The 22,997-nt window shown below is 52.5% G+C and overlaps 1 protein-coding gene across 3 annotated transcripts in view; it reads right to left on the reverse strand.

Moving 5' to 3' along the window:
- Positions 1 to 4,004: 4,004 nt before the first annotated feature.
- CFAP57 (cilia and flagella associated protein 57) overlaps positions 4,005 to 22,997 on the reverse strand; it is a 47,394-nt gene continuing 28,401 nt past the window's right edge. Inside the window, exons 13-23 of one of the 3 annotated variants that reach the window (XM_044004542.1) lie at positions 22,142 to 22,297; positions 17,203 to 17,296; positions 14,311 to 14,501; positions 13,501 to 13,674; positions 12,356 to 12,514; positions 11,984 to 12,127; positions 7,159 to 7,275; positions 6,210 to 6,344; positions 5,986 to 6,129; positions 5,260 to 5,392; positions 4,005 to 4,496 (exon numbers count right to left, since the gene is read on the reverse strand). In XM_044004542.1, coding sequence (XP_043860477.1) covers positions 4,291 to 4,496; positions 5,260 to 5,392; positions 5,986 to 6,129; positions 6,210 to 6,344; positions 7,159 to 7,275; positions 11,984 to 12,127; positions 12,356 to 12,514; positions 13,501 to 13,674; positions 14,311 to 14,501; positions 17,203 to 17,296; positions 22,142 to 22,297 — 1,653 coding nt within the window. In that variant the 3' untranslated portion in view covers positions 4,005 to 4,290. Of the gene's footprint in view, positions 4,497 to 5,259; positions 5,393 to 5,985; positions 6,130 to 6,209; positions 6,345 to 7,080; positions 7,276 to 11,983; positions 12,128 to 12,355; positions 12,515 to 13,500; positions 13,675 to 14,310; positions 14,502 to 17,202; positions 17,297 to 22,141; positions 22,298 to 22,997 lie in introns of all 3 variants that reach the window. The other 2 variants (XM_044004541.1, XM_044004543.1) reach the window with 2 other exon arrangements.

Below are 22,997 nucleotides of genomic sequence, written 5' to 3' on the forward strand. Positions count from 1 at the left end.
GCAAGCAGCAGGTGTCCCTTCCTGTCCCTGGGCCTTCCTCTTGATTGGCTCCAGCTGCTCTGTCAGCCCGCCTCCTGCCCTCCCGGCAGTATCTGGGCAGGGACATTTCCCAGCTGGGTAGGGCGGGGGCCTTACTGGAAACTGGATCCCTCCAATTCAGGGCCCTGGGAGGAGGAAAAGGTAGAATAAGAGGAGGTGCAGGCTATAAGTGGAGGAGGAGGAATGCTGCCTGTCCACCTGCTCTTCTGGTTCCCCTACAATTTCCCGATGCTCCCAAGACCACGGAGCCCTCTGAATACAGATCCCTAACTGCCCCCATCACACACCCTCTACCCAATCCCCACATTCACTGACCCTGTAGAGCCCAAAACAGTCTTTATCCTTGTGGAGTTTACATTCGACTGAGAGTCACAGAGCTTCTAGGGACTTAACTTTGAAATGGAGAAAACCTGAACCCCAGCTCTGACTACCAGCATGACCTGGTGACCAGCAAGTCATACCCTCTCTGGCCTCAGTTTCCTCCTCTGGGGTTTTTCAAGTCTTCTTCCTCACTCTGTACCTCTGTCCACCCCTTCCTTCCCCTATGCCTGGATTAGATGACCTCCACATTTTCTTCCAACTTTAAGCATTTGCTCAAGAGAACCTCTGCCATTGTCCACTGGAGCAACCGCTGTGGAGACTCGGGTTTTGTCCCTGCCTCTGTAGTCCCCACCTTCTCAACTGCCACAGTTCCCGGGGAATCAGAAGAGAATGTTCTAATCACAAAAGTCCCTGGCATTGTCAACATGGCTCAACCTCAGAAACCAATATGGTTTTATGAATCGAAGTGACACCGAAGGAGATGCTATAATAATTAGGCTAGCTAGCATCTATATAGTGCTCTAAGGTTTTCAAAGCACTGAAACAACCATGGGAGTAGGGTCAAGGACAGCACAGGTGGAGGACCCTGGTGAGAAGGAACTTGTGATGAATGACCTTAATTTTCTCAGTTCAGGAGGAGTTGAAGTTCTCCGATGACAGGGACGTGGGACTGGAGGAGAGAGGACATCTGAAGCAGCCACCGGGGAGAGGGCAATTAAAAAGTCAATTGTGGGGCAGCTAGGTGGTGCAGTGGATTAAGTACCAGCCCTGAATTCCGGACGACCTGAGTTCAAATCCGGCCTCAGACACTTGACACTTACTGTGTGACCCTGGGCAAGTCACTTAACCCTCATTGCCCCGCAAAAAACCCAAACCCAAACCCAAAAGTCAATTGTGGGGGAAGGAAAGGCTTCTATGCAGTGAGTGGTGAGGGCCCAGCTGAGATTCAATGACCCATTTGTCAGGTTATCAAGGTCATGTGTCTTTCTCTGGGAGTTTTGGTAGGAAGTGGAGAAGGGGAAAACTAGGAGTAACTAAGGGCTGGGGCTTGGTAAGAGGATCAGGGACTGAGGGATTCAAGGGGAACTGATAGGGTAGACTTGAGTAGGCAGGCATAGGGGAAGGAAGGGGTGGACAGAGGTACAGAGTGAGGAAGAAGACTTGAAAAACCCCAAACCGAGGGAAATAATGAAAGATGAAAAACTCACAGGGAATCAGAGGAAGAGACTGAAAGCTGGGTCAGGGTGTGTGTGGGGGGTGGGGAGAATTCTGGAGTCAGCTGAGTGCTACAGTCGGTAGAGCTGGGTGCTACAGTTGGTAGCCCTGGGCTTGTGGTTAGGAGGACCCGAGTTTGAATCCAATCTCAGATACTTCTCAGCCCTGTGTCCTTGGGCAAGTCTAACCTTTATCAACATCAGTTTCTTGTAAACAAAAATAACAGCACCTGCCTCTCAAGATTGTTTTGAGGACCAAATAGCAGAGTTCTTTGCAAACAAAAATTCTGTACAAATGCTCTCATTATTGTTGCTGTTATAGCCGACAAGCACAAAAGGACTATCTGGGAGTGATGGCGAGAACTGAATCTGCCACTACCTCTCCAGGACATCAGAGGAGGGACATCCAGTGCTGGCCAGGGATGCAGGGTCTCTCCCATGAGAAGTGGCAGCAGGAGCATGGGGAGAGCCTTAGTCTATCCTTCTTGATGCTTGGGATGACAATGCTTTCTTGGGTATGCTTCACTAACACCTAAGTCAACCCTAGCACCTTATCTGCTGGACAGCGACACCTCTACCCTTCTTTCACTCATTCTTTTTATTTATGTATTTATTTATGTATGTATGTATGTGTTTATTTATTTTAGTGAGGTAATTGGGGTTAAGTGACTTGCCCAGGGTCACACAGCTGGTAAGTGTTAAGTGTCTGAGGTTGGATTTGAACTCAGGTCCTCCTGAATCCAGGGCCCAAGGCCACATGAGCAGTCAGCTGCAGAGCAGGGATTCAAACCCAGCCCCTCTGACCCCCAATCCGAGTCTGTTTCTCTTATACCATGGGGCCACCAGATTGGTCAGAGGTAATAAAGGGGGGCCTTGTGTTTGCAAGTGGTTTGGACTGGATATCCCCGAGGTTCTGTGATTCTGGCTCTTCCTGGACTGGGGTGCGTGTGTGTCCCTGCCCTGTGAAGGTGACAGAGAGGCAGTAGGTGATCCAGGAATCAGGACACCTGCATTCATTCCTGTCTCGGCCCCATTTTATCCATTCCAGAGGAGTGACCTTGCTGTAATCACCGCCTCTCTGAGCCTAGGATCAGAGACTGCCAGAAGTGAGTGCTCGAGCAAACAGCCACTCAGCTTCTTCTGAAAGACCTGCAGCGACAGGGAGGTCACCCCCTTCCACAGCAGCTCATTCCCTCCTGTGACACCTTTGACAATTAAGAAGCCTTTCCTCATATACAGCCACTGTTTGTCCTGCCTAGCTCAGAGGGTCATCTAAGGCTCACAGTAGACAAAGATCATATGAAGTTTTGTAGTTGCTGCCGTTGAGACCTGCTCTATTGGCTAAACCTGGCTAGGCTGCACAGAGTAGATGTGGGCAGTACAGGACATTAGGAGGGACTGGCACAGTCGGGCAGTGGTGGCTAGGGGGGTAATCACCAATCAATAAACATTTACCATGGAGCAGGCACTGTGCCAAATTCTAGGGATACAAAGAAAAGCAAAAACAAACAAAAAAGAAAAAAAACATCCCTAACTTCAGGGAGCTTAGTCTAATGGGGAAAGACAATATGCAAGCAACTAAGTACATACAAGATATAGACAGGGCAAATAGGGAAGGGGTAATTTCAGGGGCAAGGTGCTAAGGCGGTGGGTGAGCCAGAAAAGGCCTCTGAATTGTGGGACTTGAGCAGAGTCTTGTAGGAAATCATTCCAGGTGGAGGATCTGGGATAGAGTGATTCATGGTACATGCTGAGGTAGGGTCTCAGGCTCAGGCCTGGCTGCAGTTAAAATTGTATGTAAGAGGGGCAGCTAGGTGGTGCAGTGGATAAAGCATTGGCCCTGGAATCAGGAGGACCTGAATTCAAATCCAACCTCAGACACTTGACACTTACTAGCTATGTTACCCTAGGCAAGTCACTTAACCCTTATTGCCCCACCAAAAAATATATGTAAGGGATTTAGGATGGAGGGCCTTCTGAGGGTTGAAAAGGCTCCCAGGCTCAGGCCTCAGCTCCATTCAAGAGCTCTGGTGAGAAATCCAGGATGCAGAGCCTCATTGAGGGGAGGCCCTCAGAGCCTGGTCCTACCTCCACTGAAATATGAAGGTGGGGATCTTGAATAGAGTGGGGTGGGGCTGAAAGGGCTCCAGACCTCCGAGCCAGCACAGGGTAGGGATCTTGGATGGAGGGTCTCATGGGGGAATGGTAATTGAGGGGAACCAAGGAGGGATGAGAGAGAGAATACTGGAGCTCAGAGCCTATTCAAAGTTCCATTGAAAAGAACCGATGGGAGATGAATCCAGGATGGCGCCCCATGGGTAGATGGGTGAGGGGTCAGCATGATTCAATTTCAATGGTCAAGAGAGAAAATTTGGGGACACTACTTCCACTTGTCTTCTTTCCTTGTTAGCCTGAATTTTCTGGTGGTAAAACCATCAGGGGAAGTAGGACGGCAGACGGTGGCCATCTGTGCAGGGGACAAGGAGGGTGGGTAGGGCCCAAGGGGAGTGACAGCCCCCAGGCCCCCTGCCCAATAACTGAAACGGCAGGAGGGCCACCACCTTTCTTTATTCTTCCTCTGCCTTTTCCCCAGGGCCCAGGAAACAGGGCAGGGCCAGAGCAGGGCTTGTGTCCAGCAGGGGACAGAGAGGACATAGGCCTCCCTCTGCCAGGCCTCCTGTAGGCCAGCTTGGCTATTGCCTCCTGGGCAGGAGGCTCAGTTGCTTGTGTTCTCAAGGGCCCTGTCAGACTCCAAGGAAGGGAGCCTCCCTGGGGGGTGCAGCCCTGGAATCTGCTCCTGTTCTTGGATGTGGTCTCGCAGGCGCCGGATCTCTAATCGCTGCATCTCTATGATCCGCTCTGTTTCTTCTTCCTCGTTCAGTCTCACAATCCCAACAGTAGTGGGCTTCTCCAGGGTGGGTGCTATGAGATGGTAAAGAGAAGGGAGAGGCCTGGCTCTGGAGGCCACTCTAGGGTCCAGCCCAAGGGCCCCAGGGGGCTCCTGACTCATGTTTCATGAAAATAATTCTAGACAACTCTTTGATAACCTCAGACCCAGCAATGAGGTGTGGTGACCCAGTACATTAGGCAGAGAAATGAAGTCTGGGGACCTAGAACATGAGACAAAGCTATAAGGGCCATGGATCTGCAACATGAAACAAAGGAATGAGCCTGGGGCTGGACGGGTCTAGAACATGAGACACAACAATAAAACCCAGAGACCTGGAACATTAGACAAAGGAATAAGACCAGAGGTGGGTATTTCTAGAAATCAAGGCCAGAAATGAGGTCTGAACATCTAGAACAGCAGAAATGAGAACGAGATCATGAAGTCTAGAACAGCAAACAAAGGACTAAGTCTGGGGACCAGAATGAGGCATAGTGGTAACAGCCAGGGAGGCTCCAAACGTTCGATCAAGGAGTGAGATAGTGCGCATCTAGAGGCCAGGCACAGGAAGGAGTGCTGGGGGCCAGGACCAGGAGGGTCCCTAGCTTCCTGTCAAGCTCGGCCTCCTTTGTTTCTGGAGATGCTGAAAGCATGGCTTGGATCAAGGGGACTCCGCACAAAGAAGCCCAGGACAGACTGCCAAGGGGGGCTGCTCCCCCAGAACATAGCATCCTGGCTATGGGTAGGGTACTGCCCCCTCTGGCCTCAGGGAGGAAAGACCACCAGCCCGGGCATCACCTGCTTCAGACACATCCGAGTGCCGAAGTTTCTTGGTCAGCCTCAAAGCCGACTCAAGGTCATGCACCTGTGTGCGTGTGATCTTCAGCTCCCTTCGAAGCTCGTTAATCTCTTTGATCAAGCTCACATTTTCCTGCAGAAAAGAAGGAAGAACGAGCCTGGAGTGAGCCCGCCCTGGCAACGCTCACCTCTATCCAAACCCACCTCCCACTCTGCCAGGGGCAGCCAAGCACAGTTAAGAGCTGGCCCTCCCCAGCCCCTTCAGTGGGGCCCCCAGTCAGGATAGGAGGGCTCCCCAAGGAAGCAGGGCTCTGGATGTTGTGCATCGATACAGAATTTTTCCCTTGGAGAGGGGGTGAAAGCCAGCAGAAGTGGGAGGGCGGGAGAGAAGAAGGGTCCGCTGAGCTTCAGGACAGCTTGGCCCGGGGGCTCTTCCCGCTCCCTCAGCTGGGGAGGGGAGCGGCGCCGCCAGCCAGGACAGTGGTTGGGCCCCGGGGCCAAGCCTTTCTCTTTCTTCTAGGAGAGGGAAGTTTGCATTGCTCAGTGTGAAGGGGGCCCCGTGGGGCCCGGGATGGCACCGATTGCTAATGTACTGCCAGGCTCTTTATGAATAATGAGATTCCGACTTTCTGCACGATGCTCCTCCCCTTCCCGAGGGGTCCGAACGCCAGACGCTGGCGGCAGTCTGTACAGAGCCCCGCTCGGAGCCCCGGCCGCCGGCGGTACCTGCATGATGCGCACGTTGTCTGACCGGTGCAGCTCGTTCTCCTTGAGCACCTTCTTCTTGAGGGTGGCCAGATTCCTCTCCAGGTGTTCCCTCTGCCGAACGTACTCCTGCTGCAGGTCCGTGTCCACGCCCACGATCTCCACCTGAGGGGGCAGGCAGGTGGGCGGGGGTGGGCATTGGGGGCGGGGCGGGGCAGAGGCAGGCGGGCGGGGCTCCCACTTACCATGTCGGCCTGCTGGACGTACTTGTCAAAGAGAGCGCGGATCTTCTCCTTCAGTTGCCGGGGCTCCTGGATGTAGCCCACACAGTTGTGAAGATCGATCTTAAACCGCTTGACTAGGGCCTCCATGTCCCGCTCCTGAAAGCAGCACCTGTTAGCAGCCACCCGGGGCGGGCAGAGGCCACGGGCCAGGTCCCAGGATCCCTTCGTCAACCCCCCTGCCTTTGCTAGGGGGGAAGAATAGGACTGGAGCCTGATACGGGAGACCCCAGAGTCACAAGATCCGCCTACCCGGGCGCCTGGGGCGGGGCTCTGCTCCTGGTACACGTGCTTAGAGCCTCTCCCCCCCCCTCCCTCAGCGTCTGTTCCTGGGGAATGCTGCCAATGGCAGCCCTTCCCTCCCCAACGAGGCATCCTGGCTATGGGTAGGGTACTGCCCCCTCTGGCCTCAGGGAGGAAAGACCACCAGCCCAGGCTCTGCTGCCTTCCCTATTTTCCTGGGCCGGCTCCCTTGTTTGGTTTTCTAGGGACAGGTGGGTACTTGGGCACCATTCCCTCATCAGAACTCACCGTCGATAGAGCCCTCTGACCCACCGGCTCTGAGCCTGCCCTGCCCCAAAGCAGACACTATCCAAGCCTGTCTTATTCACTCAGGCCCCAGGATCTCTCCCCATCCATCGGTTTGGGTCCTCTGCCTCAGGGCCCAGCCCAGCATCTCTCCACCACTTCCCTAGCAAAGGGGCACCTCGCTTCTGCTGGGAGGAAAGGGAGGCCACTGTCCCCATGTGCCCCTCGTCCTCTCCCACTCTGGGGCAGCCCTGCTGCTTAGCAGCATTCTCCTGACATCCCAAACCCACTCAGGGTTCTGCCTCACTGGGGCCAAGCAGCATCGGCCCGGGCTGAGAAGCCCAGATGTCAGTGCAGACGGGTCTCCCCGGGGCACGTGCAGCACCTTCTGCCGCTCCCGGCGCATCTCCTGGTCTGTGGCTCGGAGCTTCTGCCACAGCTCCGTGATGTTCAGTTCCAGTTGTGTGTTCTGTTTATGGAAGCGCTCCAGCTCCGCCTCCATCTGCAGAAGAGAGGGGGCAGGATGCATGGGCGGCCGAGAAGCACAGCCCCCCTCCCCCATTCCCTGGCATCACTGACACTGCCCATGGGCAAACACTGCCATTCAGTAAACATCCCAGTGCCTGCCCTGCGCCCAGCACTGTTCTAGGTATGAGAAATACAGGAATGACGCGAGAGTCGGGCCCTCGAAAAGCCTCCGAGGGGGGAAAACAGACGGAGCGTGTATGTATACTTAGAATACACATACGTTGGGGTAGCTAGGTGGCGCAGTGGATAGGGCACCGGCCCTGGAGTCAGGAGGACCTGAGTTCAAATGTGACCTCAGACACTTAACACTTACTAGCTGTGTGACCTTGGGCAAGTCACTTAACCCCAACTGCCTCACCAATATATATATATATATATATATATATATATATATATATATATATATATATATACACACACACACACACACATATATATTCTTAGAATATATATGTCATTTCTGGCAGGAGGGCACTATCGAGGGGTATCAGGAAGGCCTTCCTGTAGGAGGTGGCACTGAACTAAGCTTTGAAGGAAGCCAGGGGTTCCAAGAGAAGGTAAGGAAGGGGTGCATTCTGGGTGGCTGGTACAGCCTGGGCAAAGGCATGGAGATGGGGGGCGGGTGCAGGTGTGTGTGAAAGGTCGTAGGCAGGCCAGCCAGGTGAAAGTGTAGAATGTGTAAAGGGGAGCTTGTGTTTTAATCTAGAGCAGGAGGGAGCTTCTTTTAGAAACTGTTTCTTTAAAAAAGATTCTGATCTGCTCTTCCCCCCTTTCTCCCAATAAACATTTCCATACACACAGAAGGTAGAAAGAGACTGCACAGAAAATGAATTTCACGTGTTTGCTCTTTAAAGACTGGGGCTCCCTGTCTTTCCCAGGCTGGCAGTGCAGAGGCTGCTCACAGGCCTGACCCCACCTGTGATCAACGAGGGAGCTTTGATCTGCTCCGATTTCAGCCAGGGATCCTTGTCTGCCCCTCCTTGGACAGCCCGGTGCCTCCCAGGGTCCATCCCATCGATGCCTTACTCAGTGTGAATGCCCGGTCTGGGTAGCCCACTGCAGCCCAGAACTGCCCGGAGGGCCCTGGCAGCTGAGGTGTGCCACCACGCCCACCAGCCACATCATGTCGAGACCCAAATGTAATCAATTCCACCCCTTATTTTCTCAATTCTACCCACAGCTGCCAAAGGGATTTTGCATTTGTGACCATGTCACTCCCTGCTCAATATTATCTCTAGGCTCAAAAAGGAAAGGCGATGTTTGGCTCCATTTCACAAGCAGGCCCCTTCCTCCCTCTCCAGTCTCCTTACCCCCCTTCCCATGGATGCTATAACGCAGGGACACTGGCCTCCAATACAAGGTTCCATCTCTGTCTCTGAGCCTTTGTACCAGCTGCCCTCCCCCCCCCCCCCCCCCCCCCGCCATGCCCGTCCTCCCAGCTCCCCTTCCTCTTATGCCCTAGTACTCCCATCCCCCCTCTGTGGTTACTCCCATGTGTCTGTAGATGTCCCATGGCTGGGATCACATGGCTGTTGTCTTTCCCCTACATGGTGGGTGAGCTCCTGGAGGGCAGGGACTGTCTTTTTGCCTTTCTTTGTATCTCCAGGACTTAGCACAGGGGTTGGCATGTGAGAGATGCTTAAGAAAGGCTTGTTGACTGACTTGCAAAACTGCCCTGCTTGTGCTTTCTTCTGAATTTCCTTTTCTTCTCTCCCCGATTAAAAACAGAACAATCCCTCGTAACAAATAAGCACAGTCGAGCCAAGCCCATTCCCGATCGGCCGTCTAAACAGGCCTGCCTCAGTCTGCACCGTGTCCCTCACCTCTCTGCCCGGAAGGAAGCAACATCCTAGGTCCTGTGCCAGTGGGCACATCAGGTTCTAAGGTTTTTCAAACTTGTCTCCTGGGGTTGTTATCTCTGTGTAAATCCTTCTCCTGGTTCTGCTCCCTTCACTTGGGGCTGAGGGGAGACCACACGGCCAAATGAGGATCAGGATAAAGTATCAAGCTCAGAAATAGAGGCTCACTGTCTTCAAGCATCCAGGGGGTGCCTCATGCAAGATGGGTTAGATTTGTTCTCCTTGGCATCAGAAGTCGGAACAAGGAGCAATGGGAGCAGGGGTCAGTGAGGCACATTAAGGCTCGGTGTCTGGAAAAATTCAGGCAGAGGAGAGCTTGCCCAGAGCGCCAGGGGATGTTTTGTGGGGGTGGCAGGTTAGCCCTTCCTGGAGCTGAAGGCAGGTGGGGCTACTTTCTGATATTGCTTCTCTCATTTTTGCATTGCAAACAGCAGAAAAAAATGACTGAAAAGGAGCTGGCTGCCAAGGTAAGAAATCCTGGAGATAGGTGCTATTACTGTCCCCATTTTTCAGACGAGGAAACTGAGGCTGAGAGGTTGAGATTTGTCCAGGGTCATGCAGCTAGTAAGTGTCCAAGGCAGAATTTGAACTCGGGTCTTCTTGACTCCAGATCCAGTGCTCCACACTCCAGGAGAGTGAGCTGGACTTTGATTCCTCAGATTGGCAGACTAGCAGATGAGGATGATGCCAGGGATGTAGTTTACTCAGACTGGAACAAAGCTCCTGATGAAGCGTCTCATCGCACTTTTGTGGAGGAGATGGAGAGATGTGGAATAGACGATCACGCCCTGAGATGGACGGGCCCAACGCCAAGGTGTCAGGAGGTGGGCAGTGGAGGCTCCTGGGATCGCTGCTTCACCCTGGGCTGCTTGAAGGGTTTTATCCATGGCTCTCATTAAGGCACCAGTGGGATGCTCGTCACACCAGCCGGCAAAGAGAGCCAGCATTTATTAAGGGTCTACTGTGTGCCGAGCGCTGTGTCAAACCCTGCAGATACAAAGAGAGGCAAACAGCCGTCTCCTTGAGGAGCTCACAGTCTAATGGGGGACAAGAGAGGAAAGGCCCGCGCTGGCTGCCCGAGCCAGGCTCCAAAAAGACCCGGGCAGGCGGGATCTGAGAAAGTAACATCCAATAGGAGTAAATACAACCCCCCACCTCGCCAGAACAAGATGGGGCGAGCACAGGGAGACAGTGGGAGATTAAAGGCGAGGTCTGGGGGTCAGCGGATCAAACTCCATAGGAGCCAGTGGGGATGGCTCTTGGGCTGCATTGGGAAGAGCACAGATTCGGGGGAAGGGAGGCAGGTGAACAATACAAAGAGCGTCGAGTCGTCCCGGAGTGGAAGGAGGGGCTGCCTCTGAAGAGCTGAGGCCCCCTCCCTGGACATCCACAAGCAGAGGTCTGATGGCTGCCCGCCGGTTAGGCATGTCCTGGCAGGATTGCCTTCTAGCTCTCCCCTTATGTGATGGCACTTTACTGCCTCCCAGGACTGAGATGATCAGCTTGAAAAGGCAAGAATGGCAGCGATGCCTCAGGGCCAGCAGAGGGCAGTAGAGGCAGGACTCTGGGCAGCTCCCCCAGGCCGGGCGTCTGCTGGGTCCTGCGGCAGTACTGCCCTCTGCGCGGGGGTCTACAGCAGAGGGGAAGCCCTTACGTGGTGGTTTCAAGAGTGGCCACCTCAGATCTGGGCTCGGCCCTGGGTTCGTTCACATCTTTGTCAATGCCTGGGACACAGGCAGAGACAGTGGGCTCTGCTCTGTGTTCACGGCATGGGCAGAGGACACCAAACAGGCTGGGATGGCTGGCACATCACACACCCGGTCAGGCAGGCTCCCAAAGGATCCTGACAGGCTCAAGACTTGGGCGTAATTCCATAGGGATAAATCTAAAGTCTTGTCAGAATACAAAATAAAGTCCTGGGAATAAAAAATCAACTCCACAAGCACAGGATGGGGGAAGCCTGGTTGGACGTCAGGTGTCCTGGGAAAGATCTAGGGGTCTGAGTGGACTACAAGCTCAGTCAGGGTCAGCAGGGTGATGGGGAAGCCAAAAGGGGGAACATGAGGGAATCTCAGGAGAGTCCTGGGGCCTCTGGACCCTTGCCTTCAGTTCAGGACACTGACAGTTGGTAAGGACAAGCTGGAGGGTGTGCAGATGGGGCAGAATCGGTGGGAGGCTCCCTACCACCCTGGAGGAAAGAAGGCTCACAGGAACACACGGGCCATCTTTAAGCCCCTGAAGGCCTCTGATGCTCTGCCTGGACGCTGGAGGCAGAACCAGGACTAGGGTGGTTGAATCGAGGGTCAGATTTCAGTTCATGAAAAACTTCTCCATGAGGAAGGGGCTGCCTTGGGAGACGGCAGGGGCCCCTCCTCGAAGGCCTTGGCCTTGGACAGTCACGTGCTCCCTGGGTCCACACTGCCCGCTGAGGCCGCACTGCCTCTGGGCAAAGGCTGGGGCATCAAAGGGGAGATTCTAAAAGCGTCACTCGGCCATGACTCATCCACAAACTGGCCTGGTGGCCCCTGGGGCTTGTCTCCCAGCAGTGCCGGGGAGGAAGGCATGTGGCCCCGGCGGGCGGTCGGGTGGGCTCCTGTCAGGTGCTTTGGCCTCCAGGGCCTCGGAAGCCCCTTCCTACCAAGGTGCTGGGACGCCTGGGGAGGGAGCCTTGCACCAAGCCCTTCTCTGAGCCTCTGCTTGGGGAAGCCAAGACCCCCTGGACTGACGGAATGTGTGGCTGTGCTGGGGAGCTCCTCGGCCCCTGGGGCTGCCTGCCCGGATGCGGGGGGCGGGGCAGACCTGGTGGGGGGGGGGGGCACTGACCTCCTGGATCTGCTCCTTCATGGCCTTGATCTCATTCTCCCGGGGCTCAATTTGCTTCTTCAGCTCCTTGATCTTGTAGTCCAGCACGAACTTGAACTTCTCCAGCTCCTGGTTCTTCTTCTTCAGGTCATAGATTCTCCTCTCCTGAGGAGACACAAGGGTTCACGAAGACTCTCCCAAGGCCAGAATGCAGCCCTCTGAGAGCCGGCTGGGACCCCGACCCCGGAGCTCGTAGGAGGCCGGGGGTTGGGGGGGGAGCCCCCCTGCTGGGGGCAATGAGGCCCCAGCCACAATGACTGGGGGGATCGAGGCGCCCCCAAGCTGCCTTGCCCAGCGTGTCCCGAGGCTAGGCCCGGGGGCAGCCTCTGTCACCTTGTCCTGGATGGTCTCATCTCTCTCCTGGATCTCCCGCTTCAGGCCTTGAATATCTTTCTCCAGGGCCTTGATGACCCCTTGCAGTTTCACCTGCTCCCCCTTTAGGGCCTCGATGTCCGTGCTCCGCTCCTCGATCTCCTTCTGCAGGCTGCTGAACTGAAGCCCACCCCACAGCAGACAGTCGATGACCCGAGTCCTGGCATCCAGCCCCCCCCAGTGCCTCCCTGCAGGGGACGGCCCTTGACCATCATGCCTGCTCGTCGTGTTGGCAGACTGAGGGGTGCTGTGCTGGCGCGGATGAGAAAGAGCTCAGTCCTCACATCAGCCTCATTCTCTCTGGGCCAGATGTGGCCCAGGAGGCCTGGGGATGGTGGTCTAGGGGCCTGCTGCCCCAGGACCAGCCTGGCCAAGCTTGGGGGCTCATCACTGAGCTGCTCGAGTGGCTCAGGTCAGGTCAGTGCTAAGCATGTGGCCTCTATATTGCTGGCAGTCTCTGAAAAGTTGGATGGATGGGCACGGAGGACTGGGAACTGCCCACGGCTGAAGCCCTGGCCAGGCCACTTCTAGAGTCTCACTCTGTGCTCTGGCCCCACCTTTAGGAGGGACAGGGATGAGCTGAATGGAGGTGACAGAAGAGGGGGATGGGTAAACTGAGGGGCCTGGAAAGCCAGGCTCAAGGGGGACGGCTGGAATATGTGCAGGCCTGGTGAACCTGGAGCAGAGCAGAGGGTGGCCCGTGCCTGCTGGGGGCCCCTGAGGGCAGGGACATTTTCAGTGATTACACAGCACAGCCTTGCTCATGAATCCATATTTGCCAAAGGACTAGACAGAGGGTCACGCCCAGGGCCGGCCCCAGAGTTATGAGGAGAGGGACAAAGGGGCAGAGGAACAGTGAGAGAGGGGAGTGAGGCAGCTGGCCCAGCCCTTGGTCTCTCCTTGGCCAGATGCCCTCTCAGACACTTCCTCTGCCCAAGGTCAGGCAGGCTGACCTTGCCCTCTTGTCCCCCTCAGTTCCCTCTCAGCCTCTCACGGCCCCTCTCGGCCCCCTGGGCCCCTCCGGCCCCCCTTGGCTCCTCTTGGTCCCCCAGCCCCCCCTGAGCTCCCCATGCCCCTTCTCGGACCCCCACGACAAGGGGGCTCACCTTCTTCCGCATGATGCCGGTCTCCCCCTTGAGCCTTAGGTTGGCTTCCTTCTCGTCGCGGAGCTTTTTCTCATACTTGGTTTTGATGTCCTGGATTTCGCGGTCTTCATCTTCTTCAATCTGCTTCTTGGTCTCTTCAAACTCTCGCAGCTGCTGCCGAGCGTCATCCTGCGCCTGGTTCAGAGATCGTGGGGGAGGACAGAAGCCTTAGCCCCTGTCCCTGCTCCCAGTACGTGCCCAGGACTGGCTGAGGGCCCGTGGGCCGGGGCCTCAAGCCTGGCCTGGTTCTCCTCTCTGTGCCTTGGGGTGGGCTATGGGCCCACGTGTGGGGAGCTTGGGTTTTTTGAGCTCATCAGTGGAGATGGGGTGGGACGGGGCTCAGTCCCTTTGGTCCTCGTGTGCGCCGGGGCTGGGGAAGGGCCCAGGGGTCACGTGAGTTCTTTAGATTAACAGAGACCTAGTCTAAGCCTACCTGAACACATCTGAAGGGAGAGGGGGATGTAGCTTCCCACTTTCCACTGTGGGTACCTCTTCCCCAGGCCTCCTCGTCCCTGCCTGGCCTTCACAGGACCCTGGGCCTCCTCGTCCCAGCCTGGCCTTCACAGGACCCCGGGCCTCCTCGTCCCAGCCTGGCCTTCACAGGACCCCGGGCCTCCTCGTCCCAGCCTGGCCTTCACAGGACCCCGGGCCTCCTCGTCCCAGCCTGGCCTTCACAGGACCCCGGGCCTCCTCCTCCCTGCCTGGCCTTCACAGGACCCCGGGCCTCCTCGTCCCAGCCCTCAGCAGGCCTGCCTGTCCTGGCCCTCACACCTCTTCCAGCAGGCTGGCTTTCTCATGGAGCTTGGCCTCGTAGTACTCTGTCAGCTCCTCCAGGGCCTGGCTCTTGGTCTCCTCGTTGTCTCGGAGCTGCTTCTCATATTCCTCTTGCATCCGCTGGGACTTGAGCTGCAGCTCCTGGTATTTCTCATATTCTAGCAGCAGCTTCTGGTTGTTACAACACTCTAGAAAGAAGGATGGAAGGTGCTGAGAGCGATGCTCAGGAGACCTGGGGCTTGTCGCCGCCAACCACCCCGCAAACTGGGGAGCCCAAGGACCAGGGAGGGGATGCTGGACCCCTGCTGGCCAAATCAGCTCAACGTGCATTGATTTGGCCCCTGCTGTGTGCACTGTACTCCATGCTGAAATGAGGGACAGACCTTGCCCTCCACAGGAAGACACACACAGAGATGACTAAGGGACAAAGACACAGAGGGTTGGGAGGAGTGGAGGGCCCAGCAGTTGCCTTTAGATGGAGATTTGGGAGGAGAGAAGGATGGGAAATATGAGGGTGAGTGGGGAGCTCAGAATTCCAGGCTTGGAGGATGTCTGCAGGGGGGGAATGAGGGGGATCCTCAGCTGGGGGGCGTGAAGAAGACCTTGCAGGACCCTGGCAACCTTTGAAGAAACTCATCTTCACATGTAGAACTTATATTGAATTGCTTGCATTCTTAAAGGGGGTGGGGAGGAAGAGAATTTGGAACACAAAGTTTTAAAAACTGATGTTAAAAATTGTTTTTACACGTAATTTGGGGGAAAATAAAATTCTAAATAAATGGGGCAAGAAAAGAAACTCATCTCTGCTGCCTACTGTGTGCTGCTGTATCTGTCACTGTCCTGGGCACCATGCATGAGCAAAGGGGCAGAAGGGCAAGAGAACGGGAGGAGGCAGGGCTGGCAGCCCCCCGAGAATGGACGGGCTTCCCAGCAGCTCAGAGACCTCGGGCCAGGACGGACGGACGCGTGTGAGCCTCTCCCACGAGGGAGCTGAGCTGTCTGTGGGTCAGAGTAGGGGCCGGCTAGCCAGTGACTGGGAGGGCTCGGTGCTTCCACAGTGCTAGGCAAGGCTGATGGCCCCTCCCACTGCTGGTGCCAAGTGGGCACCAAGAGCTCTGCTGTCAGGAAGCCAGAAAGCATAGCCTGAGAATACGTCTCGGTCAAGAGATGGATGATGCCAGGGCACAGGTTCCCTCACAGCTACCCATGGTCGGCAAGGGATACAGAAGGCAAGAGCAGACACCGGCCAGGGCAGGAATCTGTCTCCAAAAAGCTTAAAAGAGAAGTCTGGAAGGGGGAGGTCAGCACGTGGCCACCAGGTGAAGCCTTCCTGCACTGAGGGAAGAGGAGAAAGAGCAGCTGAGACCCTCTGAGGCTCACAGGAGACACGGTCCTACTAGGGGCAGCAGACAGGCAGTGCCACCCTTGCGCTCATGCTCAGAAATGCCCAAGGTCACATGGGGAAGGGACGCAGGGGCCCTGACACAAGGAGACAAAGGAGACCTCAGAGGTCTCGCTGAGGCTTGGGGGGACAAAACAGGACCCGTTTTGTATTAAACCTTTCCTTCCCCGGCAGCTAGCTCAGCCCTTGGCACACAGTAGGTGTTCTATGCTTGTTCAACTGATATTTGGCTCTGGAAGCGGGGAGGAGTAGGGGGACTGTGGCAGTGATCAGTCGGTCATCAGGCATTTTATTTATTTATTTATTTATTTTTTATTATTTTGGTGAGGCAATTGGGGTTAAGTGACTTGTCCAGGGTCACACAGCTAGTAAGTGTTAAGTGTCTGAGGCTGAATTTGAACTCAGGTCCTCTTGAATCCAGGGCCAGTGCTCTATCCACTGAGCCACCTCATTTATAAAGCACTTCCTATGTGTGTGCTCACTGTGCTGAGGTCTGGGGATACAGGGATAGGCAAAAGGCAGGCCCTGCCCTCAAGGAGGAGACAATGTATGGATAACAAGGCCTAGTGTGACTGGCCCACAAACTTGGACGGGAGGCACGGCAGTGATGGTGGCAAGATCAGGCCTGGCAGAGGCTCCAGGTGGAGAAACTGGAAGGGCCCTTCCAGGTTGGCTGAGACGACCCAGGTAGTCAACAGAAGAACCAGAATCAGGGTTCAGTTTCTCTGACTTCCAAATGTGGCCCTGCCTCCTGTGGGGAAGCCCTCTGGGGTCCTGGGAGGTGAAAGCACCTGCCCAGGGGCCCCTAGCCAGTGTCTTCCGACGCCAGAGTTGGCTCTCCCGCCACTATGCACGATGACTTTCCAAATCCAAAATCTCTAAGAAATAAAGGTACAGGCCATCTTTGGCCATGACCACCATAGGCAGGAAGATTGGGGGAAGGGGCTGATCTGCCGTGTGGGCAGATAACCAGATTCCCAAGGTCTAATCCTGACCCTGACCCTGACCCTGGGGCAATGAGGATTAAGTGACTTGCCCAGGGTCACACAGCTAGTGAGTGTCAAGTGTCTGAGTCCAGATTTGAACTCAGGTCCTCCTGACTCCAGGGCCAGTGCTCTATCCACTGCACCACCTGGCTGTCCCCTATAAATATCTCTTCTGATCAGCACAGTAACTCTGGGAGGCAGGTACCATTATACCCATTTTCCAGTTGAGGAAAATGAGGCTGCCAGGTTAAGTGACTTGTTGGGTTTCACACAGGGCATCTCCTCCACAGTGCCTATGGCTCCTCTGCATTAGTCAGGGCCCCTCTCCACCCAGCTCTGGTAAAACCCAAGGCCCCACTTCCCTCCAAGACCTCCAGGCATCTGACATGGGCAGGATGGGCACTGTGCCCCTCACTCCCCCCCGCCCATATCAGGACCCTCTCCCCCACCACGACTGCCCAGCCCCCTCGGTGCTGCTGTTCTGGTGGCTACCTCACTCACCAATGTCCTGTAGTTCTCGGCTCTGCTTCTCCAAGAGGTCCTCTACGTAGTTATTGTGGGTCACCTCTTGCTTCTCTTTTTCTGTTCTCAGCACCTGAAACCCAAACAGTCTTTTGACACTCTTTCCTGTTTCTACATAGTTCTATGTAAGAGTTCCTGGGAGGATGGATCTTCCCAGAATCCCTGAGTCCCAGAGCTGGGAAGGACCTTGGAGGTCAATTTCTCTTACAAGACCATCCAGCCTTCCCTAGCACACCTCTGGGGGCAATCATGGAGGGAAGACTCTTCTGTTCTTGGGAGAACAACCACTTATATTTCTAGAGCATATCGATCCAACAACCCACGGAGAGGTGGGTACAATTATTGTTGTTGTTTTATTCAAATTTTTTTCTTTTCTTTTTCTCAATTACGTGTAAAATTTTTTTAAACGTTCATTTAAAAATTTTTTGCATTTATTCTCTCTCCTTTCTTCCCTCCACCCCAGGGCAATTTGATCTAGATTATACATGCAAAGTCATGCAAAACATATTTCCATATGAGTTATGTTGCAAAAGAAAACAGACAAAAATCCCAAACCCCACCAAGCAAAAACCAAACTTAAACAAGAAAAATAAAGAAAGTTAAAGAAAATAATGTTTTCATCTGCATTCAGAGTTCATCAGTTCTTTCTCTGGAGGTCCTTTGGAATTTTCTTGGATCACTGTACTTCTGAGAATAACTAAATAATTCAGTTATTCATCATGCAAAATTGCTATTACTGTGTACAATGATCTCCTGCTTCTGATCACTTCACTCTGAATCAGTTCATGTAAGTCTTTTCAGGTTTTTCTGAGAACAACCCTTTCCTCACTTCTCATAACACAATAGTGTTCCATCACCATCATATACCACAACTTGTTTAACCATTCCCCAATGGATGGACATCCCCTCAATTTCTAATTTTTTGACACCATAAAAAGAGCTACTTTAAATATTTTTGTACATATAGGTCCTTTTCCTTTTTGTTTTTAATTAGGTCAAAGGATATGTATGGTTTTATAGACCTTTCGGCATATATCCAAATTGCTCTCCAGAATGGTCGGATCAGTTCACAACTCCATCAGCAATGCATTGATATCTCAATTTTCCCACATCCTCTCCAACATCTGTCATTTTCCTTTTCATTTGGCCAATTTGATAGGTGTGAAGTGGTACCTCAGAGTTTTTAAAATTTGCACTTCTCTAATCAATAGTGATTTAGAGCATTTTTTCATGTGACTCTAGATAGCTTTGACTTCTTTATCTGAAAACTGACAATTCATATCCTTTTGCCATTTATCAATTGGGAAATGATTTGTATTCTTATAAATTTAACTCAGTCCTCTACATATTTGAGAAATGAGGCCTTTATCAGAGAAACTTGCCATAATTTTTTCTCAGTTATGGTTATCATGTATTTCCCTTCATCCCATTTTCCCCATATTTATTCTACTCTCTCCTTTTGCCCTGTTCATCCACAAAAGTGTTTTGCTCCTGACTACCACCTCCCCCTTCCATCAGCTCTCCATCCCCTTTTCCTCCTACTTTCCTATAGGGTAAGATAGATTTTGGGTATCTAGGTGGCACAATAGATAGAGTGCTGGGACTGGAATCAGGGAAGACATTCATCTTCCTGAGTTCAAATCTGGCCTCAGACACTTAGCCCTATTTGCCTCAGTTTCCTCATTTGTAAAATGAGCTAGTATCCACTCCAGTATCCTTGCCAAGAAGACCCCAGATGGGGTCACAAAGAGTCAGATATGACTGAAAATGACAGACCAACAAAAAAAATTAGATTTCCATACCTAATAGTGTATATGTTTTTCTCTGAGTCAATTCCAATGAGAGCAAGGTTCAAGCACTTCCTGCAATTCCCTCATCTTCCCCTCCATTATAAAAGCTCTTTTGTGCCTCTTCCATGAGATAATACACCCCATTCTACCTCTCCCTTCTCCCAGTGCATTCCTCTTTCTCGCTCCTTAATTTTATTATTTTTTAGATATTATCCCATCATACTGAACTCACGCCCATACCCTCTGTCTTTGTGCACTCCTTCTAAGTGCCCGAATAATGATAAAGTTCTTAGGAGTTACAAGTGTTATCTTCCCATGTAGGAATGTAAATAGTTTAGCTTTATTGAATCCTTTATGATTTCTCTTTCCTGTTTACCTTCTTATGTCTCTTGAGTCTTGTATGTGAAAGTCAAATTTTCTATTCAGCTCTGGTCTCTTCATCAGGAATGCTTGAAAGTCTTCGATTTCATTAAATATCCATTTCTCCCCCTGAAGGATTACATTCAGTTTTGCTGGGTAGATGATTTTTTTTTTTTTTTGGCCAGGCAATGAGGGTTAAGTGACTTGCCCAGGGTCACACAGCTAGTAAGTGTCAAGTTTCTAAGGCTAGATTTGAACTCAGATGCTCCTGAATCCAGGGCTGGTGCTTTATCCACTGTGCTACCTAGCTGCCCCCTGGGTAGATGATTCTTGTAATCCTAGCCCTATCCAGAATGTCATTATTTCATGCCCTCTGATCTTTTAATGTAGAAGCTGCTAAATTCTGTATTATCCTGACTATGGCTTCATGATATTTGAATTATTTCTTTCTGACTGCTTGCAATATTTTCCCCTTGACCTGGGAGCTTGGGAGTTTGGCTATAATATTTCTGGGAATTTCAGGAGGTGATTAGTGGATTATTTCAATTTCTATTTTATCCTCTGGTTCTAGAATACCAGGGCAGTTTTCCTTGATAATTTCCTGAAAGATGATGTCTAGGCTTTTTTTTGGGATTATGGCTTTTAGCTACTCCAATAGTTTTTTTTTTTCTCCAATTGTTCTTTTTTTTTTTGCGGGGCAATGGGGGTTAAGTGACTTGCCCAGGGTCACACAGCTAGTAAATTTCAAGTGTCTGAGGCCGGATTTGAACTCAGGTCCTCCTGAATCCAAGGCCGGTGCTTTATCCACTGCACCACCTAGCCGCCCCCCTCCAATAGTTCTTAAAGTATCTTTCCTTGATATATTTTATGTGTCATTTGTTTTTTCTGATGAGATAATACACATTTTCTTCTATTTTTTCATTCTTTAGATTTTGCTTTACTAGAGTTTGCTTTCTTGATGGCTTCTGGAATCATTAGCTTTCACTTGTCCAATTTTAATTTTTAAGGAATTATTTTCTTCATTGAGCTTTTCTACCTCCTTTTCCATTTGGTCAATTCTACTTTTTAATAAATTCTTTTCTTCAATGAATTTTTGTATATCTTTTCCCATTTGTCCAATTCTGCTTTTCAAGGAATTATCCTCTTCAGTGAATTTTTGTGCTTCCTTTTCCATTTGGCCTATTCTGTTTTTTGTCTGTTTTGTTTTTTTGCAGGCCATCAAGGGTTAAGTGACTTGCCCAGGGTCACACAGCTAGTAAGTATCAAGTGTCTGAGGCCAGATTTGAACTCAAGTCCTACTGAATCTAGGGCTGGTGCTTTATCCACTGTGCCACTTAGCTGCCCTCAAGGTGTTTTTCAATGGAGCCATATAACTTGCTTCCATCTACATCCATGCTGTGACTTACACAGCTCCCTCTAACCTGAAGGCCAACATTGCTGCTCAGGAGTGACGATCATGGATTTATGGCTGGTAGAACCACAGTGGGCTTCAGTTGCCTGGGGGAGATGCCGTGTTATACATCGATCGTTCTTGAGGTTATTGTGTGGGTCATGTGCTTTAAACAGAGCACAGTTTTTTTGTGTGAACATCAAAGACTCCCCCATTCTCACCATGCCTGGCTGTAAGGCACCAATACAAAGACATCGTGGTCGTTAACAAAGGTGGCGTGAGCATGATGTGGCTGGGTGGCAGCTTGTTCAACACTTTCCTAATGGATAAGGAATTGATCTTTACATGCCTGGGACATGTTGAGGGCACCCTTTTTGCTCCTTAAGGTATTGTTTTCTTGTAAATGTTGGTAATTATTGTTTGAGCAGCGTAAGCTGTGAGCACATTGTGTCAAGGGCATACCCATGTCAGGGAGGGGCCACTGTGGCTCCTCTGCTGGTGTGAATAAGGGATGCCTTCCATCAGGTCTGCACCGGGGAGGAGGCTGGACATGACCTGCCGGTGCGCCAGTGATGATGGGTGGTCTTGGGATAGACCACTTGATGGCTCTGCAGAGAGATGCGGCTTCAGTCCTCCCAAGTCTCTGCTTCTGTGAGGGAGGCGGGATTTCTCACAGCTCTGGCTGTGGGGGTACTTTCCATCACTGCTTGTGGACCCGAAGCCTGTCTGGCACGTCTGTTCTCCAGAATTTCTTCTGCGTGTTTCTTTCTGGGGCCTTACCTCCCGGGGGTTCTGAGGATCGAGTGTGATGATGTTTATGAAGGGCTTGGCCGCAGGCCTGGCACCTAGGAGGCACCATGTTGGTGCTTATTATGATGATGATTTTCTTTTTTTCTTTTTCCTTTTTTGGGCAGGGCAATGAGGGTTAAGTGACTTGCCCAGGGTCACACAGCTAGTAAGTGTTAAGTGTCTGAGGTTGGATTTGAACTCAGGTCCTCCTGACTCCAGGGCCAGTGCTCTATCCACTGTGCCACCTAGCTGCCTTGATGCTCTTTCCAAAACGGTGTTCCTGGGTCCCCTCCCCCACTTTCTGCTTCTCTTTATGTATGGGAAGCTCCTTGTTTTTGTCTCTTCAGCATCTGTCACAGCTCAGCCTGGTATGCAGTAAGCGATTAATAAATGTCCATCTGTGCTGGTCCCCTGCTCCAGGGTTTGTGTAAAGGGCAGGTTCTCAACACCCTTCAGATCTGAGCCCCTTCTCCCCTCCCACCCTTGCTTCATTTCCTCCCACCCTAGGACTGAAGGGAGTCTGAATGGGGAAGCTCCTCCCCCTCTGCACAGGAAGGGCATGTGGGGGTCACCCCAAGCACAGACAGACCTGGTTCTTTGTCTTCAGAGATTCCATCTCCTGGATGAACTTGTCGGTCAGCTCCTTGATCTTCTCTGTGTAATTCATGTCCTTTAGTCGGAGCTGGTATTCATTCTCCATCTTTAGCTCCTCCACTCGAGTCTTCAGCTCCAGCATGATCTGGGCCTGCGGAGGGAGACTGCAGCGTTAGGGTGGCCTGCGCTGTGCCAGCCAGCCCCAGCCCCAGCATCAGGACCAGGGGTGCCCCACACCAGCTGGCCCACCTGGGCAAGAGTCTGTGCCTCACCCCCGCCCAGGCCCCATCTTCTATCCCTGTGGATTTATGACCATCCTCAGCTATTTTCTCATGAGTTGGTACCCGCTCTCCTCCTTACACCAGACTGACTGCAGTACACATTTATCTATATACACACACACACACACACACACACACACACACACACACACACACACACACACACACACACACACACACACACACATGCATATACACACATGCCCATACAGCATACGCTTGGCCTGGAACGGCTTCTTTTCGGATCCCCCTCAGGACCCAGCTCAGGGCCTGGCACATGGCAGGTGTGGGCAGGTATTGCTTATTGGGTGGGGAAGTGAGGGCTCAGACCCTCACACTGTCCAGGGGCACTCTGTGACCAGGTGTGGAATGGACTGGAAGAGAGGAAGAGACCCCTCCTCTTCCAGATGGTAACTTTTCAAAGATTCCCCCCACCCCCATGTTTCCTGTGCTCTGCAGCAATGTTCACATTCACTGATGGGGACAGTCTGGCTACCTAAGCCCTAACCCCAGCAGGTGTGCCCACAGAACAGAGCCTTAGGCCTAATGATGGATGGAAAAACTGGCCTA

Source organism: Dromiciops gliroides, chromosome 4, assembly GCF_019393635.1.
Source record: "Dromiciops gliroides isolate mDroGli1 chromosome 4, mDroGli1.pri, whole genome shotgun sequence".
NCBI classification, from domain to species: Eukaryota; Metazoa; Chordata; class Mammalia; order Microbiotheria; family Microbiotheriidae; genus Dromiciops; species Dromiciops gliroides.